Source organism: Syzygium oleosum, unplaced genomic scaffold (genome assembly GCF_021117445.2).
Source record: "Syzygium oleosum isolate NSW1041296 unplaced genomic scaffold, Sole_v2.1 Sole_v2.21, whole genome shotgun sequence".
NCBI classification, from domain to species: domain Eukaryota; kingdom Viridiplantae; phylum Streptophyta; class Magnoliopsida; order Myrtales; family Myrtaceae; genus Syzygium; species Syzygium oleosum.
Window position 1 is genome coordinate 3,099,577 of NW_026607505.1, and position 20,004 is coordinate 3,119,580.

The 20,004-nt window shown below is 38.0% G+C and overlaps 1 protein-coding gene across 1 annotated transcript; it reads right to left on the reverse strand.

The window, feature by feature from the left end:
• LOC115690783 (probable anion transporter 6, chloroplastic) lies at window positions 1-7,403 on the reverse strand. The gene is given in 15 exon segments (XM_030617246.2): window positions 1-102; window positions 196-282; window positions 628-680; window positions 803-944; window positions 1,096-1,191; window positions 1,376-1,412; window positions 1,907-2,022; window positions 2,419-2,486; window positions 3,306-3,370; window positions 3,618-3,698; window positions 4,540-4,614; window positions 5,253-5,305; window positions 5,562-5,661; window positions 6,453-6,598; window positions 6,812-7,403. Coding segments are annotated over 15 exon segments (1,602 nt in total). The 5' UTR covers window positions 7,193-7,403.
• Window positions 7,404-20,004: the final 12,601 nt, after the last annotated feature.

Here is a 20,004-nt window from a genome sequence, read left to right on the forward strand (position 1 = left end):
TCAATCTCTCTAGGAAAAGTTCTGCGGCTTACTGCTTGCGAAAGCCAACCAGACAACAGTGCCGGTCAAGTAAAAGAAGATTGATGGAGCAAATAATGACATCTGCATAATGCAATCCCCAATTAAAAAGGATACACTAAGAAAAAAGAGAAGATGTCGAATTGTAATATTTGTGGTGAATGACAGTGAACTTACGCTCCACGAGTGAGTTAAATCAAGTAGGTAACCAGTGAGGGCAACCCCTACGATGCCCGGTATGGCCCCAACAGTATTTGTTATACCCTGAAAAAAGTTTGCGGACCATTCGTCAGACAACACAGTACAGTATAAGTTGACCTTTTCAAACCCATTTCGATATTGTAGGAGTATATCTGTCAAATACTGAGTCATTTGATTTAAAAGCAACAAATTTAAATAGGATAGCAGGTTCAGGCGCTTAGAAGCAGAACAAGAAATGATATGGCCTCCAATAAGAAGTAGACTGAGTTTTGTAAGCTCCCAAAATGAATTTCACATAGAACCTGCACTAACTGAAATGCAGCTTGTTCTGCAGCATCATTTGATGCCCACGATTAACAGGAGCTTTGTACTCAAAGTTCATATGAACAGCATTCTATAGGAGCTTACCAAGAGTATACTTGCGTATTCCGGCGACATATCTTGATGTGTACAATAAAGACCTGACAAACAATCGACTTATCATAATTCTGAAAACAACAGAGAGAATGAAATAATGATTCTCTTTCATATTGATGGCAAATAATGATTCATTGTAGCTAAAGTACTGTGCAGAATTTAGTACCTGACAAGGCAAAACTTGAGAGTGCTAATCCTCCGGTGAGAATTCCTACAACTTCCCAAGGTGCCAATCCTAGATCTATTGATGAAAGGGTCATACAAACTGCTGGAGATAAAAAGGCAATTGTTTGGCAAATCTTTCGCACCTGAACACCCAAAGCGATCAACAGCAAAGATTATATCTGTAGCATGTCCGTCCAAGAAAACCGGTTTGCATTTTGTTAAGTTGTACCATTTTCAATTATTTCATCTCATGAAAACATGATATAAGGATCGGCACAGTAGAACAACAAATACCTTAGTTGTTTCCACTCCATTGGCAATTAAATTGTCTGCAAATTGTGATGCAACACCAGTCACGAAAACGGAAGCCAGTGGAGGAAGAATTGAGACCTAAATTAGATTGTGCGGTCTATATGAGTGGGTGATAATCCAATTTTCACAATCGGAAGCAACATCAACTGAAGAAAAATTGTTGAAGACGTATACGAAAGCATCAAAACGAAATGGTCAGGGCAGTCAATAATTTTCCCTGAGACTTAGTCAATGGTATTGAGACATGAATATTCTGACTTACCCATGCAGCTTCTGTCAAATTTAGGTTCAGCTCCTCACTGCAAAGTAAATATACATTTAGTTTGACCAGTGTAACTAGAATACAATGTAGTAAGAATGCATATACTCATCATCTTGGAGGTGATCAACAAATAATAAAACTCAATGCAAGAGCTGGAACCCCTACTTTATTGATAGTCTACATGGATGTTTTTCTCAGACCTGAGAAATTTTCAGGAAGCAACTAAATTTATTCCAAGTGAGATCATGTTAACCTTGAAGTTTCGCAATTGGAAAGGCAATCTTGCCTTTTGATTTGCCTCCAACAATTTTGACTTCTAAGGCTAATCCCTAAGTTACATGGCAGCTATTAAGAAGAAAGTCTCCAATTCTACATCATAATACCCAGTAAACACATTGCATATTTCTACAGACTCTTCAAATCGTTGGTAAGTCATTCGCATATCCAGGCTGAGATGAGTAATGAAGGTACATGCTACCCTAACTTGAAGCCTGCATAAAAGTCAGTAACACAAGATTGACAATGCTATACCTAAAATATGTCGGAAGCCAAGAGAGGCAGGTATAGTGTCCCCAACTTCCACAAAAATGAACATATATCATTGCCCGAACTGCTTGATTCTCAAAAAATGCCTTCCAGGGCACATCCTATTAAAAGAACAATCATAAGTAGCGAGTTCTGTCAGACAAAAAGATAGAAAAGATGATAGAGTCGATCATTAGAAAATGAAAGAGATATGACATGAGAGAGTAAAAAAGACTTTGGTGCTCACTCTTAGAAGATCGAAATAAAAATGAGGATATTGTTCACATTATCAATGTTATCGTAAGAAGATGATGCCGGGTATATGCATCTAGGATGGTTTTATTGGTTTGGTTTTCCTGTGCATTTGCTACATGCAACTTTTTCTATTTGATGTGGCCTTTAGAGCGGCTCTTCAAGTTGCTCATCTGTTTAATATCTATAGACCACATAAAAGCAAATGGATCTTCGAAAGTAAAGTGACACGAGTGTCATGCAACTGATTTTCTTAAAAAGATTACCTTCAAAGTCCCGGCCAAATTACTTAGAGAAGTTGTCATTGAATTATCTGTAGAGATATCCTCTGACCCTGTCAAATAGAAGAAACATGCTCACATGTTAAATCAGATATAAAGCTCCAAATTCAGCAGCTGATACACTGAGTTAAAACTACGAAACATCTAATTGTAATGCTCAGAATAATAGCTAACACGGCACCTGGGATTCGTATTCCCAGTTCTTTAAACATAATTGGAGAATGAAAAATTCTCTCAGCAAGACAGTCCAAAAAATGATGAATCCTTAACTCATCATCCTTGACGAGCTAATAATAGCAAAATATTCATAACTGTGAAGTCAAGCAAAATGAGGAAATTCTTTGAAAAGTTTATGACTAACAAAAACCTATCGTTTCACTAGGAAGAAGAACAGGGTGTATCATAAGGTGCGTATGAGATTATGGCATTGTAAATCCATCTGCTGGATGAAGGATAGGCTAAAAGCATAAGGTCTTGGAAAGTGCCTCGCTCAATTCGCCTAATTGAAGAGGCATTGCAAATCACATTGATGTGACTCGTGATTCATCTTACACAATTTGCAGTCTTGCTTTGTCAGCTGCTATCTAAATAATTTTTGAGTTGCTGATCGTTTATCAACAGAAGAAAGAAAAAGAATAAGAATAGGCAAGGTGTGATCGTAAGATAAAGGGGAGGGAAGAGGTGAAGCAAAGGTATTAGAATATATTGTGCCGAGCCTTTCATTCCATCATTGTGTATTTAGATGACCAGACAAATTAAGGTGGTTACCAACAATGCATAAAGCATATTCCAACCTTTCCGGTACTTATAGAACCTTCAAAAAATTTACTCTCATATAGTAGTCAAGCAACATGAAAACAAACTGAACTCACGTGATACTGATCTGGAAGCAGTTGAACCTTCTCTCTCTTCTTTAATTAGCTGAAAACCTGTAAACCTTCAAAATTCATATAACCAAAAGTAAAAAGGCACAACTCCGTTAAATCTTTAAGAAGAAAAGACATAACATAAAAATGCTTCTAGACTAGCATACGACATACTGATTAGCATGAATAAGGAGAACAATCAAAACTACTAAAATGTTCTTTCAGAATTCGAACCTGCTAATATTGGGGAAGAAAGGGCAAAGAAAATTTCTCAAAGTAGAAAGCGGAAGAGTTCGAGTAAGATTCAAGATTACTTACCAACCTATCCCCAAAAGACCAAAAATGTAGAAAACGGATTCCCAACCAAAGTTTTGGATCAGGGGAGGAGCCAAAAGAAGCCTGCAAAATTGTTCAACTGTAAGTTTCAATTATCAAAGTTTCTCATATAACATAGACAAAACTTACCACAATGATCAGTTTCTCATAATCCATGCGAAGTGATATAACCTAGACTGCTTATCACACTTACATGCAGACTGAAACATTGATCTTGAACATCAATATGGTACGAATATGAATTGGCAGCTTTAGTTAAGAACTTCGTTTACAACTCAATTTATTGTACTACTTGAAGATATATGTGCTATTGACAGACTTTAGCTCCACAACTGACAATTTATCGGTTGCAAGTGATGCTATTGCTCAAAGTGGTAATCTACATGAACAACAAAAATAATTAAATATAACTTAAGAGAGTAAACGAACCTACTTGAAATAATTGAAGAAAAAAATAAAATAGGATGCCAAGGCCCTAATCTTTCAGTAAATTAGGGCTTCCAGGTCAAGTCATCTGTAAGTATTGGGAGATTGTCTCTTGCTTTTCTTCATCTCTTTGGTCCAAGAGATGATTAGACAGCCATAGATATATCAAGGTAAAAAAATTTGGGTGTTGACAGAAGTCAAAGCAAATTAGAGAAATCAATGACAGGCTGCCATGAGGTTACAAGTGATTAGTTAGTAGGATCAGCGCTTCCTTCAGTTTGGTGGATAATGAAACACCACCATGACTTTGCATCATCTGATGAACAATTAATCCTCGATCTTAATGACTAAAAAGAGCTGCAAAAAAACCTATTTTGGCTTCAAGGTTATGAGTCCGATGTAGGAACTGAGTTAGCTTAGCAATCACGTCATTACAAAGAAAAGAAACTCAGCCAAGCATCATCCTCCAATCACATACCCTGTAACACTGCCAACACTTAGACCACCAAAAACAAATGCTACTGCTCGAGAGCGTTCTTCCAATGGTATTGTCCTGCACAGTTAGGAAATATAGACGTTAAAGAAGAAGAAGAGCATTCATTAAGAAAGCACCTCCGTTATCAAATCATATTTTAACTAGATCAAAATATGAGGACACTCATCAACCGCTGCATCAAAACACCAAATCAGCAAACCCTGCACTCTACCTGATGAATATATTTGGATCACTCAAAGAAAGAATGGACATACAGCCACTATTTTTTTTTCGCCACGTATGATTAAGAAATGTGAATCAATTCTTAGAAACAGAGCAATAAAACTGAGCGGATCAGCCAGCCGGAAAAGCTTCGGTAAAAAGATCTGAAATGCAAAAAATGTATGATCACTTCCCACTAAGTAAATTTGCGAATATTTCTAGATACATCTGACTGAATAAGGTCCATGGATCTAATCTCTTAAAAGCGCGTCTCTTCAATTATAGTCTCTTTTTTCTTTTCACTATAATCCCATCAAATTATTCTGTTCCATCTAATTAAGAGACAAGTAGGACCTGGTTTACATGCAGGTGTCTCTATCGAGCAGTGTTGGATGAGAGGTGAGAAGATATTTATCTTCACACATTTTCTGTCCGTTTTCACATTTTAAGGATCAATGGACTTCACCTAACTAAAAAAACAGGGTAATACATGCCTGGCAATGAGATCAGTCGCTGCAGATGGGGAAACACCTTCGCCAATTCCGACCTACAGATGAAAAGTGGAAGATGGTCATCATTGAAACTGAAAACACAACTATCAACAAAAAATATAAACTGAAAACATAACAACAGTCATTGCATACAAAATCAAATGAAGATGCCACCTATGAGAGCAGAACTAGTTTTCCAAGAATCATATTAAGCACAACAATTAAAATGCAAGTTGTCTTATAATAACTAAACTTGCTAAAGCCAAACCCCAGAAGCAAAAAGGGAAAGTAAGATCATTATGACTTACATACCAAAATTCTAGATAAGACTAATCCAGGCATGAATCCTGCAAAAACAGGAACAAGTGCTGTTGACAATGACCAAGCCAATACCCCAATCTCAAGAACTTTACTGCACAATTAAAGAAGAAGTTAAACACTATTAACAGGTAAGGATGGTGCATCATTGCATAAGTTGGGACCGACAATAAGAGAATTCCCCCACCCAACTCATTGTGGATCTACAAAATAGCTTCTATCATAGCTTCACTGTCATTTGCATAGAAAAATCAATGAAGTTAATTATTATTGCTGATAGGGTTTGAGGAAACATGATTCAAAATATGAGAACAAAGTTGAAACCAGTAAGCAAGTCAGCTGAAGAGAGCCTCACAAACAAAAGGTGGGAAGGCAGCAGTTATGAGGAAAAGAAGTCGAAAATTTGTCTCAGTTAGACATGAGCTCGTGTCTGCACTTAGTTTCATTAGTTGTCAATCTATTGGTAAAGCTAATAAGATAAAATTGAACAGTTGTCCACTCAAACTGCACTAGTTAGAAGGTAAAGTTGATCTAGGTCTTAGCATGCAGAGCTAGCAGAACTAACTTTAGTTGACACGTATGGCACCATTGCAATCCATCCTTCTCCTCCAAAAGGAGATTTGGTCAGTTCTATTTCTTGATGGGAGCGGGGAAGGCCCAATCAAGTGCCTCAGCCAACTTTAATGACAATTGAATTGCAATACTTCCCCCAGACTGGATGAATTTTAAGACAGCACAAATCTTTAGGGAGTTAGCATTCATTTGTACGTTATCTGTTCTTTTTCTCTGTTTCTCAGATGAAAACATGCCCAATAATTCGCCAATGAAATAACATGACTTGATAAAAAAAAATAATGCGATTCAAGCAAGGGATCAAGAACTAACCGCCCACCAAATATCTTCGCAAGCCAACCTCCAGGCAACTGGCTCAATGCGTACCCCCAAAAGAATGATGACTGCACCAACCCAGCCATTGAAGAATTCCACCCGAACTGGTGAGACATCGGAATTATAGCAATACTCAAGTTCACCTGCCACAGCATTCAACCAACAAGAGGGAATTTTTTAAAGAAAAGAAACTTCAACATCAAATCCAATGACCCTATACGAAGCTGATCCGAATACCATTTGGAAGCTCACACTTGCAATATAAAATTAAGGCACAAAAGATGCACAACCGCCTCAAACACTTAACACATTACCATTATTCATGACCAAGTAGGAGCTGATGATCGAACACTGACCTTATCCATGTTACAAATGACGAAAGCGAGAGAAGTAGTGCCAATGAGCGTATATCTCTGCGGCAAATTCTTCCACGGAGGCCATCTCCAATCAAAACCCACTGCTCCTTCCTCCCTTTCATCTCCCAACGTGCCACTAAAACCAGAAACCAGCTTAGTCTTGTCCAATTCATCGACCCGGACGACCCCACTGGACCTCTCGCTCTCCTTCACGTCCTGTATCTCCTTGATGCTGGAAAAGACTCTAACCCTAGCATAGTTCTTCGACGCGAAGCGACTCAGCCGCCGGGCTCTGAACGAACCGGGCAAGATGGAGCTTCGGGTGCTCGGGCAGCGAGGCCCGAAGCAGAGGTTATCGGCTCCGAGCGAACATCTTGCCATGGATGCTCTGCTTTACTTCACTTCAAGAACAGGCGCGAGCAATCGCGGGTCCGAACTGAACTCCCAAAAGAGGAAACAAAGAACGGGAAAGAATCGGGTTTTTGCTTCTTTGGTTTACGTCTGTGCTTGGAATTGGTCAGGGAAGGTGGAGGAGGAGAGACGAGCAGAGGGCGTGGCATCTTTGCCCGGGACTTTGCGAGGAGTTTGAGGTGGCCACGGAAGATCAAGATTGTGGCTCCTATTAACTTGGATGCTTCAGAATATTCCATTATTTCTTTTTTCTTTCTAAATCTTCTTACTTATATATGTTTACAGCACTTGTGCAATAATTTTGTGATTAGCTCCAAAATAATCCATAAATTATTTCTTTGCATGGAAACTTACTAATAAAATGGATAAGCTGCTAATCATGTGTACATTCTCGTTTTATATATTGAAATCGACTGATTAGATGGACTATAATGAAGTGAAAAATTACTGTGCTGATTTGTTCATACTCGCTTTTTCTATTTTGAAGAATAATTATCAACATGTGAAAGCAAAAAGGTTTCTATATCCCAACAAAAAAAAGAGTTACTATCAATAATCTCGCTTAGGCGTTTCCAATTTCTTGGGAAAGTTCGAGTACTCAGTGGAAAGTGCAGTCATCAATTGTTCTTCTCATAAAACTCATTTCGCCAAGACCCAAATGTTAAATAATAGCAGCCCCTCGTGCGCGGTGGCGCCACCGCTCGCCACCAGTGTGCAAGGGGTCGCTGAATCTCACTTGGCAGTCACGAGAGTCGTCCGCTCACCACCATTGCGCCACGGGTCACGAGCCCTCGTCTTTGCATAGGAGTGTCACCAGTGATTTGCCAAGTCCCCGACGAGGGTCGGTGTAGAACCTATCGCAAGGTTGCCCTCTCGCTCTCTCTCTCTCACTTTATTTTTTATTTTTTGGTTCCTTTTGGCCTTTTTTGTTTTCCTTAATTTTTTGGCTTTTTGGTTTTTCTCTAATTATTTATTCTAAATCATGACTTTTTCTAACATGACATCACATTAGGATCACGTCAGTGCCGCATATACGAAAACAATAAGCCATATCGACATACCACGTAAGCAAAATTGGATGAGCAGTCGCTAGAAAGACCAGATTGCACATCGGCCAAACGTTGAGAACTATTAGTGCAATTTTCTCAATTATTAAATCACTTAATTTTTAAAATTATACGAGTGTGGGCATAAGTTACCAACTATGTAATTAATTTAACAATATGAAATAAATGTGTAAATAACATTTTTCGAGCTTTGTAAGGAGATTAGCGGGATAACAACAGCAGAAGTGTCATAACTTTTTTTTTTTCGCTTACTTGAGTGCTATAAATTTGAAAAATCGATCACTTGAATCTTATCGCGATTTGTTTAAAAAATCGACGTGACGCTCGAAAAATCGATGTGGACAATTTTTGAAAATTTATTTAATTTAATTATTTTTTTATTTTTATTTGGCCAATCTAATTTGCAAATGGGCACGATGAAGAACTTCATCTTTCCCATGGTTGGGGCTACTATAGCATTTATGGATTTTGGCTAGCTAAACCCAAATTCGGCGAGGGCTCCGCCGCACGCCTCGCCACTCAAGACTCCCAGTAATTCCTCCTCGCTCCACTTATCATACTTATCGAACGTGTTCTTGTACAGTTCCAAGGCGCCCTTCGTCTGGAGCTTGGTCTTGATGGTGTCGAGCGGGCACAAGCACACGTAAGTGAACGCGCCAGCGATCCTGCCTCCGGCAATGCGAATTAGGGCTCACATGAAGATGGAGAGGTTCTTCATGAGGGACTGCACTTTGAGACTGTTTCTTGAGGTGGGTTTGATCAATTTTGAGTAATTAGGAGGGAAATTAGGGTTTTTGAGAGAGAGGATTGTGGAGGAGAAATTGAAGCCGGCGGCAGGATGTGCGGTAGTCTTGGGGGTCTCGAGGGCGGAGGCGAAATGAGAGAGTTGAAGTAAGTGAAGAGGCTCATGAATTTGGATGGAAAGGGGTAGTGATTGAGGTGCAGAAATGGGAGGTTGAGAGATATAGAGAGCCTTCCCTCCTTTCTTTCTCTCAAGCTTGCAACTCGATCAGCTTTAACTCTCGGCTGCCATGGCTGATCCAGCTTCAAGTTCACGGCGGAACACCTTTGCCCAGTTGCAGAAAACGGGGGAGCACTTGATCGGTTGTTTGTCAATGAGAAATTGTTCCTTCTGACCTCTGACTTTTGGCATCCCCATCTATGTTTCACTTGCGGCAGCCATCGTGGCTTGAAACTCCAGTGGCCATGGCCACCCAAAGCTTAGAGCTTGAGCAGCCATGGCAACCCCCTTCTCTCTCTCCCTAAGTTTTTCTTTTTCTTTTGTTTTCTACCTTCGTGTTTTTCTCCATTTTCTTTTATGTTACATGATGTGGCAATAAATTCACCATTTTATTTTTAAAAATTTCCACGTAGAAATGAAAAATTAAATAAAAAATCCACATATGACGATTTGCCGGAAATGTCGCTAAAATAATCGATTTTACTCCGATATGGCACTTAAGTGAGCGAAAAAAAAGTTATAGTACTCAAATGAACGCCGTACGAAAGTTATGGCACTCTTACTATTCTTATCCCGAAAATTAACAATACTCTAAGTTCCGGACACTATCAAGAATTTAGCAATGTTTTGAGTTTATAATGTCAAAATGTTAAACTTTTTTTCAATTAGGTATCTATACGGCCGGGTTTTCAAGTTATTTGGCAACATGTGTTGGTTCTCATGGAATTACCATCCTTTTGTAATAATCGACCAATTTTAACTCGTGCGGAAATTCCTACTTTAACTCGAGCTAATCATCATTTTTCCCCATTAAGTATATTTAGTATGTGGTTCACCACTACTTTTGAGTTTTGATATGGGATAAGTGAAGTAGCTAGTACTGTCACCCAGAGGGAGTTGAATAGGTGATTATAACCAATCTTGACAAATTAAAGTGGAATTAAAACAATCAAAATTAATATCTCGTGAAAGACAGAGTCTTAAGTGAGACTATACTATTATCAAATTCACTAGTATATACTATCAAAGATAATGATTAAGAGTTAAGGGATAAAGAAAACTACACACAAAAGTTATAGTGGTTCGGCTTATTGCAAGTCTACGTCCACTCTTCACATGAACAGCCTACTGACTGGATTTTACTAGTAAATCAATCAGAGGTTACAAATGAGAGTGACAACACTCAATCTTGATCGGTTCCACTATCTCAAAGTCACTTGTCTCACAATCTCAAAGAGACTCTTTTTACACATATTAAAGATTATTGTTTTGTAGAACACCAAGACAAGTGTATAAGGTAGAAGCTCTCTTAGACTTTGGAATTTTAGATGCACAATCTCTGTGTCTTTCTCTTCGGTATCAAAATCTCTTCTTATACTCCTCCACTTCCAATCTAGCCGTTGGACAGTCTTTAGAGATTCATTCTCCAATCAACCGGTTGGATATGAATGCTTCAAGGAGATTGAGTAAACGTTGAGTGATAAAATCATAATTCCCCATTAATTCAGTCGCCCATACAACTAAAGCTGGGTTTCCATAAGTAGAGTTCTTCGTTTGGAAAGAATATATTATCTAAGGAAGATTACCAATCAATCAAAGATGTTTTGCTTTGAGTAAGTTCGTTGCAAAATAATATTTTAGATTCATGATCAATCATCATATTCTATAAAAGAAATCCGAGTCAAGTCACTAGCCGTTGCGATATATAATTTGTGTTATGAGTCTATATGAACTTCTTCATCAGTGATACTATTTGAGTCTGAATAGTCCCTAAGTTTGAATGGATTTAGTATAGAATCTTAAGATGCCAAACGTCTTGACAATATGCACATCCAAGCTTTGGTGATGCCTTCATATTACTCTAATGATATACATAGCATATTTGATCTCCACGAGGTGAACAATCATAACTTCAGACACAATATTCAAATAACAATGATCAAAGTATGAGTATCGCTTATTCATCATCTGAAAATACTTTCGTCAGACTCAATAGATACTATGGAAGGTTTTGTCAATTTTCAAAACATATTAATAAGTTTTCTCAACAATAAATGCATTAAAATTTTTAAAACTTCTCGCCAAATGTTCTGTTTACATATGAATTTTGCTTTCTCAAGTGCATGTTTCATGCATGGATGTAAATGATTTTGCCCCACAAATCATCCAATGAAATTTACAAGTACTATCACACCCCGAAACCGACTATGATGGGGGATGACACGACCATCTTTCCACCCGAAGGACGCAGTCTCAAACCACCAAAAAGTCCCTACAACATCGATGTTGCTCTATTGGCTACTAACCAAAGAACCTGAAAAAATTGAGGAAAGAGAGGGGTGAGTAACTATAACTCAGTAAGTAATGCGTATCTCTTCTAAGCAGATCGAGCAACCACTATGTATGTATACATAAAGCCATCCCATAATTCCAGAAGTTAAACTCAAGATATAAAATATATATCGAGTCACATAAGAGTTATTTCATTTCAACAAGTTTTATACAATTCAGAAATACTCATTTAAATCATCATAAGCATCGATGGTCAAGTTCATTGATCAATCTTTGTTAAAAACCACGTCAATAGTCCATTTCATTGACTAATCTCAAATCACACATCAATGATTTATTCCATTGATGAATCTCATATAACATCACACATTGACGGTCCATTCCATCGACGAATCTACTACTCAATATCAAACCATGGTCATGACACAAAACATTGTGACAAAACTATCAAGATTCCCTCATTGACAAGGTCTCCACCTACAAAGCCGGTGGCTCGGTCTAGAAGGATATCCTAAATCAGTATGCATACCTCGAAACCCCGACCCGGGTTCACAGTCATATTGAGCATCAAACAATCATCATCCAATATCAGAAATCCAATCCATAATACATTTCACAAACCAAACAATTAACTTTCTCACAACACGACTTGTCCGCCGTAAATACATTTCGTAGAGCATTTTTTGAATCATTTTCAAACTAAACTAGTTCGTAACGCGATACACATATGTATCCTTTCACAATTCATTTCCAAAAACGATTCCCAAATCATTCTCAAATACTAAAAAGTAGTAAATGATTGATCCATATTTATGCAACAAAATGCTCTTTTAAGAATATATATATATCGAATCATAATCTCTTCGAGACATGGGTTTTACAAAACCAAAGAAGAGATAATACCACTCACCTGAAATCCCCAAAAATCAAACAATGACGCTCACTTGAATCAACGATCTCGTAATCCTAACAATTAAACGAAAATCGACATCAAAACCAAGTAAAATACTACGATAACTACGAAATGGCTAATTGATGCTTAAACGCTAACAAGCCAACACAAAGGCGCCCACAAATTGCTCATCCAAAGCGATTATCCAAACCGTCAGCAATGCGGAAGCTTGAGCGCGAAATTTGATCGCATAAAAACTCTTTCCATCGAACTCCAATCCTAGCAAACTTATAGTAAAAAAAGAAAGCTCGTTCAGAGTGTTACAAAAGCCCTAGCTTGACCGCCCCAAAATCGAGCCGAAAACTGACGAAATATGGCCGGAACGTTGCTGGACATATATTGTTTACCTCTTGCAAAAAACTTCAAAAATTCATTTCGGGCAAACGGTAAGTCCAAATTGAGTTCCATAAAATCCCACGGCTCCACGATATCCTAAACTACCAATTCTATATATATATACGCAGCTCAACGACTCAAAAATCGGACTTTGCGGCTTAAATTTCTTTAAATTCCGAATTTAAACCCTAAATCTGAAAATTTCTCCGATCGGATGAACGAGGGGCGCGAATGCTTACGGGGCGTCGAAATACGAAATTGATCGGAGTTGGCAAGGCTCCGGTGACATGAGCCTTTCCTCTTTCTTCTTCTTCCTTTTCTTTCCCTTTCTCTCTGTTTTTTTTTTTCCTTCTCTTCTCTCCCCTGCTCTGCGCAAGCTCTCAATTAAAAAAGAAGAGCCGAGCGTCCACTGTAGATGCTTTTTGACTTTTTTTTTAAAAAACCCAAATATTACAAGTACATACTCCATATACAACATATTACAGGAGGAGGCGTCGGGACAAGTGCTGAACTACAGCTCAACACAATGTAAACCAAAGCTGTTTTGTGTCGTGGCTTCTTGAATGCATCGTAAGGGGCCTCGTATGCTACTGCGCTATCTATCCTTATCAAGGCCATTCCTGTCGTAAGTTAGAAGGCTTTCTGCAAGCTCGAAATTTCGGGTTGCCAACAGTATGTAGTCTGTCAATTGGTTAGTATGTCAAAAATTGCAATATACTCAGAGAAGCTAGTAATGTACTATTTCTTTTGGAAATTGGTGTTTTTAGTAGTGTTGGTAATTTATTAACTTGTTATCTGACATACGTGTTATTGGCCATACTTTTTAACAAACGGTATTAGAAATTCATCGACGAAATCATAAATTTGCCGACTAATTTTTGTCCAACTTTTTTTATGATTGGAGCGCAAAACTATCAAAATTCGATTGCTATCTCAGTGCCAAGACCCAAACTAGTGCTTGGTGCTAAGGCTAGGGGTGAGCAATGGTTCAGGGTAGACCCTAGAACCAAGCTGGACTGACCCTACCTAGCCGGTTTTGGTCCAATTCCTGGTTCCAAATTTTTGGATCCAGCTATTACCGGTCCGGTTTTGGATGCAAAATTGGATTGGAGAATCGTACAAGGAAACTCTAATTCTCTCCTTTTAGTTTTACTTGCATACTGTATTCTTGTTGTTGTATGTCTTTGCCTCTGGTTTCTCTCTCTCACTCTCTACTATTTTGCTTTAACTGCTATTTGTCTCGGTTGTAAATAAGGGGATGTTGTACTAAAGTTTGTCTTTTCAAGAAATAAAAAAAAATAAAAAAAAAAGGATTTGGATGGTTCCCAGTAGACCTTGGAACTGGTTTACAGGATAGGTTTCAGGTTTCAAAAATTGAGAACCGATCTCAATAGGATAGGTATTGTTCTAGGTCTGAGACCTACCCATTCTAGAACTGCTCACCCGCAGCTAAGTCACCTCGGGAAGCATCGGGAACTCGGTTTTTGCAGGACAAGTGGAAAACCCGGAATGGTTTGCTCGAAGAGCAACAGGACAGATATTCTTTGGTTTTGCAGAAAATACATCTTTTTCGCAAATTAGAGTTTTCCTGCAAAATTTTAGAGGAAATCGTCGTGTATTTGACATTAGATTCCAGAAGCACCTCTTTCTTTACGTATAACTAGTGGAAATCAATCTCTCCGCTTGGCTGGCTAAGTAATTGTTAATTAGGCATTCAGTAGTAACATTGACAGATATCTGGTCCCCCAAGCAAGTTGGAAAATTATGCTTGAAGAAATTTTGTTTTTTAAAGAAAGCGAACCCATGTTATTATTTTTTTATGAGAACCCTATTCCTAATGAGATTAATAATTGGATGAGAGAGGACTAAAAATCATAATTTTGCATGTACCCATTCCCATTTTGGGCGGAATGTACATATAAGTGGGTAAAGCTCGCATGAGATTGAGTCATCTGGCATCTTCACGTGCGAGATTTACTCGGGGATTTGCTTCTCATGGTCAGTTTAGAATATCTCTAACCCTAGCAAATCTCTAGTTATATACGCAGCAAATTCTTGTGATGATTGACTCTCAAATTTGAAATCTGAATTTATTAAGATAAGTTTGATGATGCATTGTTAGTAAAAAGTTTTCAGACTTAATGTTGGAAACACATGGTTGTAAATTCATAAGATCAATGTAACTCCACCTTCAGTATAAAAAGATAGTCACACATCCAACATTGGATAAGTGAGATGTGTGTTTAGAGTTTTGTAACAAACTTATTCAACACATGGATCATCCAATGGTGAATTTGTACATGTATTTAAATCGGCGGCAAATCTAATAAAAGTCCAAATTTATATCAGTACTCCGTGAGGGTATAGCTGTGAATTCATAAGGAAATGTTATCACATTTATGGAATCAATAATGCAGTATAGATACTAAAAAAGTATCCTACAAAAGATGTTGTTCATAGGTTTAATATACAAAACACATATACATAATGAAAGGTAAGTATAACTAAATGCTAACCGGAGATAAATCACATCAGTTTGCCATTCATGAGAGCAATTATATTTAGAATGAAGTATAATTTTCTAAGATCTTGAACTTTGTACGGATTAACTAAAATTTTTGGTCGATAAATATTTCAATTGATCACTCTTAGACCCATGCAGCGCACTGACATCTTGCTATTTATATGTAAAAACCATTTCCGGATTTTTTAGTCAGGAAGGGTCTTAGTGAAACTCCTTTATCTGTCTCATCTCCTTGTTATGCCTAAACTGTTATTTTTCTGCCGCCACAATTAACTTCTCTCTTAATGTGGTTCTAGCTCCCACATGCATTGTATTCAGTCTATGCTTCTGGGCTGACTATTTCAAGCCCTCTGCGTAGTCCCGTTCTAAGTGTGACAGGGATTGATCTCTCTGCCATGGTATCATTGTTAAGTAAGCATATTGTGACAGTGCGGATATTGATGCGTTACAGCATTCCCAACCAATAAAGTGACCTCATTTCGATCTCGTGATGTATCCTCTATCGTGGAATGTACAAAAGTTTCTGGAATCGATTATAGCGCCTGATGGTTGACGGCATCTCGCTAGCATACCGCACATTTTGTAAATGGGATACTCTCTTTTGATTGACATGTTGGGACTAATTTCATGAGCTCTAGATTTTAAATATAATCAAGGAGAAGCGAAGGCAAAATTGCAAAAACCCTCTAAAAAGGGTGTCAACACAGTAAACTAGCTCTGCTCTTATTGGTAGATGTAGGCTTTTATCGTCATGTACTTGGACGAGAGTGATCATTGCTGAATGGTGAAACTGGACGAGAGAAAAATAAGTTGTTTAGCCAGGCTTACCAGCTAATGTGAGATGACCCATAGATCGAAACTGATAAAATTTATTCATTTACTCATAAAATTCAAAACTAAAGGAAGAAATTTAAACGTGTTCGGTGTATATATACAAACAACAAGAAGCGCGGAGAGAGAGAGAGAGAGAGAGAGAGAGTATATATAACAATGCTTTGGCATCATACATTGATTTACATATTTGTCGAAAATAAAGCAAGATAATCAGAAGTGTCCAAATTACTCTCTTAGCTCTCTTTCATTTATTCCTCCAAAGGCTTCGCCAGGTCTTGAAGAGAATCAATCCATCTTGAGTCCATTTCCCTATTATAAATACCAACCAAGTGTTCTGTATCGCCGCACCTCCTAAGCTGCATATTCATTCCATTTGTACCAAAGAACCCTCAAGTTGATCATCCTTGTCCCAAAATGTTCAAAAGTTGTCCATTGATGCCAAGGAACCACCTCCTAGATATTTCGTCAAAGGAGGCAGTGTTGGTCCGGTCGAATCTTTTCCAATAGCTCGAATACCAGTCGTCGATCTGAGTCTACTGCGCTCAGTGTCCTCGACGTGTTCTGGGAAAGAACAAGAGGACGAACAAGAAAAACTAAAGTCTTCTCTTAGTGAATGGGGTTGCTTCCAGGTATGAGGCCTTTCACCACCTTAAAACAAGAAGAAAAAGAGTGTCATGACCACAATATTTTAATTGTTCTTGTAGTGATGCAATATTCTTGTTTCTCAAAGAAGGTAAGAATATTAAAAAGTCGAAATTCCGTTCCCTTAGGCGATAGGACACGGCATACCAACCTCATACTTAGAAAAGGTCTGCCTGATCACGAAGGAGTTCTTTGCACTTCCAGTGGAAGAGAAGCAAAAGTATGCTCGAGATCCCGCTGATCTTGAAGGATATGGGACCGACCCTATACTTTCCGATGAGCAAGTTATTGACTGGTCTAAACGATTATTCCTCAACCTACTTCCACTAGATTCGAGGAAGCTCAAACTTTGGCCTGAAACTCCAGAAGAATTCAGGTGCTATCCTCGGTCTGCCGTTATATCATCATCTTCTATTTTGATTTCTCATCTCATGCCAATACATGTACCTGTGTGGACAGGAGCGAAACTATTTGTTAGAAAGTACATGAGATTGAAGTTTAAAATATTATTTGCAGCAAACTATGGACTTCTTGATCCATAGTTTGATTGGCTTGCCTTTTTTATCTTGCAGAGAAGTTCTTGCCATATATTTCAAAGAAGTGAAATCAGTAATAGATCTGCTCCAGAAGGCCATGGCCAGGTCCTTAGATTTGGAAGAGAATTGCTTCTCGAAAAAGTATGGAGACCGAGCATTCATGGCGGTGAGATTTAACCATTACCCTCCATGCTCGAGATCTGATTTAGTACTTGGTGCAAAGGCTCACTCAGATGGTTCAGGAATCACAGTTCTTTTGCAAGACAAAGAAGTGGAAGGCCGTCAAATTTTCTAAGACGATCAATGGTTCAGAGTTCCGATAGTTCCTGATGCATTTGTTGTCAATGTAGGCGATCAGATGCAGGTAACCTATAAAAGATAGAATCTGAACGGATATAGATCTGAAAGCACAGATAGGAGGTAATCCAAGAAGGCGACAACTTGTCATTCTTGTGATCAACTTGACCAATTAGCAACAATAGTTAGGATAAGGTGTTTTGATTGAAAAAGTTGATTCTTTGCTACAATTAGCATCGCCAGTGAAGCTGAAATGGCCAAATCAGTGAATTGCAGTCATGAGAATAAAGAATGTCGACCTCGCTAATTATATACTGATAGGCAGCCCTGCGCACTTATTTAAAGTTTTATAATTGATGATATCAAAGAGCAAGAGGACAATTGGTAAGCCTATTTGTCTCTTTAATGTTGGAAGACCACTCTGTCATTAGATTTAAGTCCTTTACTCTGCCATTAGCGAAATCACCATTCACATTGGAGTAGACTTTGAGCCATCCATCATGTTAGGATTAGGCGTACAAACACAATGAATAGAGAGTAAAGGCGAGAAAGAGAAATCGAAACACAAGATTTATCCCGGTCCACCTTTAAACTAGGCGTATATCCAGTGGGACCCCCCTGCTTTTCTGTCGATAAGGAGTATGAACCACGTCCCAACACATCAATAATCAGTACAATCTTTACAATAATCTAAAGATAAGAATTTATCCATTGCTAATGGAAAATTCTTCTTTCGACAGCAAAGCTAGTACACTTTACATGTTTGCATCTGTTGTCTGGAACTTGTGGAGGGAAATGGTGAGTGGACTATAATCTTCGCTTAATGATGCATCTCAGATAATGAGTAATGGGATCTTCAAGAGTCCATTGCATAGGGTAACTGCTAATGCACGGAATGAAAGGATATCAGTAGCAGTGTTTTATTTGCCGGATACCACAACTGAGATCGAGCCAGATGAAGGGTTGATAACTGAAGAAAGGCCTCAAATGTACAGGAAGCTCAAGAATTATGCAGCCATCAACTTTGAGTGCTTCCAGAGTGGGAAAATAGCACTTGACACAGTCAGACTATGATGCCCAGTCATTTTCTTTGTCTTGTCCGTCAAAGGATAACCTGTCTTCTATACCTGAAAGAACTCATTATACGTGTTTCCAATCTCTCTCTCTCTCTCTCTCTCTTTCTCACACACACATTGGACATTGTGCCACTTGTAAATTTCCATTTTACGTATGTAATCAGATTTTGATTTTCTATTATATTGCCAGGAAAATATTATTATCTTCCCTCAGCATGTCGATCTATTTCTTTTCTCTGTAGTAGAAACCCTTTTCTTATGCACACCAATGCAGGCTACTTGTAGTATCATACTAACATGATTCTCCTAAGAGCTTCCATAACTATGATATTTTACGGTATGTTTATTTGAGTGAAAGAATTTTTGGCAACTTAATTTTCTAGACTTTCACCCATTTGGTTTACTGAAAATAATCAGTGAAAGGAAAAACATTTACAGTCAAAAAAATATGCATACTTAAAGTTAGGAAAATGAATTTCCTAACCATTTGACCAAAAAAAAATTCCCTAACCAGAAAATGGAAAAATATTTTTCTGGAAAATGATTTTCTGCAAAGTATTTCCTTTAACATAAAAGTTTTCCCTAAACAAACACGCCCTTACTTTGTGATGCTACAAATTTACATTTGTTATTTTAGCTAAAGTTGAGCTTGATCATTGTGCTTTAGATTCCTTTACTTCATAAAGAAAAACTTATGAAATATCAGCATGCATAGCCACTTGACTGTTGTGATTTTTTTTATACTGCACTTGAGTAGTTTAGTTATTCAACATGGATATTTTACTCGGTCTAATCCCCTAAAATACTCCCACCTTTGGGTATAGTCCCAATTCTAGCCGAATTTTCTTTTTGTCTAAAAAATCCTTAACTTTAGGTCCATTCCAAGTATGGCCCGAGCTTTTTTTTTGTTCAAAAGAAAACCCAACTTTAGTCATGGTCTTAAGGTTCCGCTTTTAGGAGTGAGCGAAATAAAAGATAAAAAAAAGACGAGGGTGGACCGGTGGCGGCAGAGCAGGAGACTAACGCCGCCCTTAAACCCCCATCCCCGACCTTGTGATGTCTTTGGTTCTTTGTTTTTTTTAATTTGTGGTTTTCTTTAGGGATAATATCATGAAAAATCTCAAATTGGTACATCTATGACAAATTTATCCTGAACTACTTTTTTTACCACCAACAATGTCAAACCAGTTCACTTGTGACAAATTTACCCCAAATTAATTTTTTGACAATCAAAAACCCCAAACTGGTACATTTGTAACAAATTT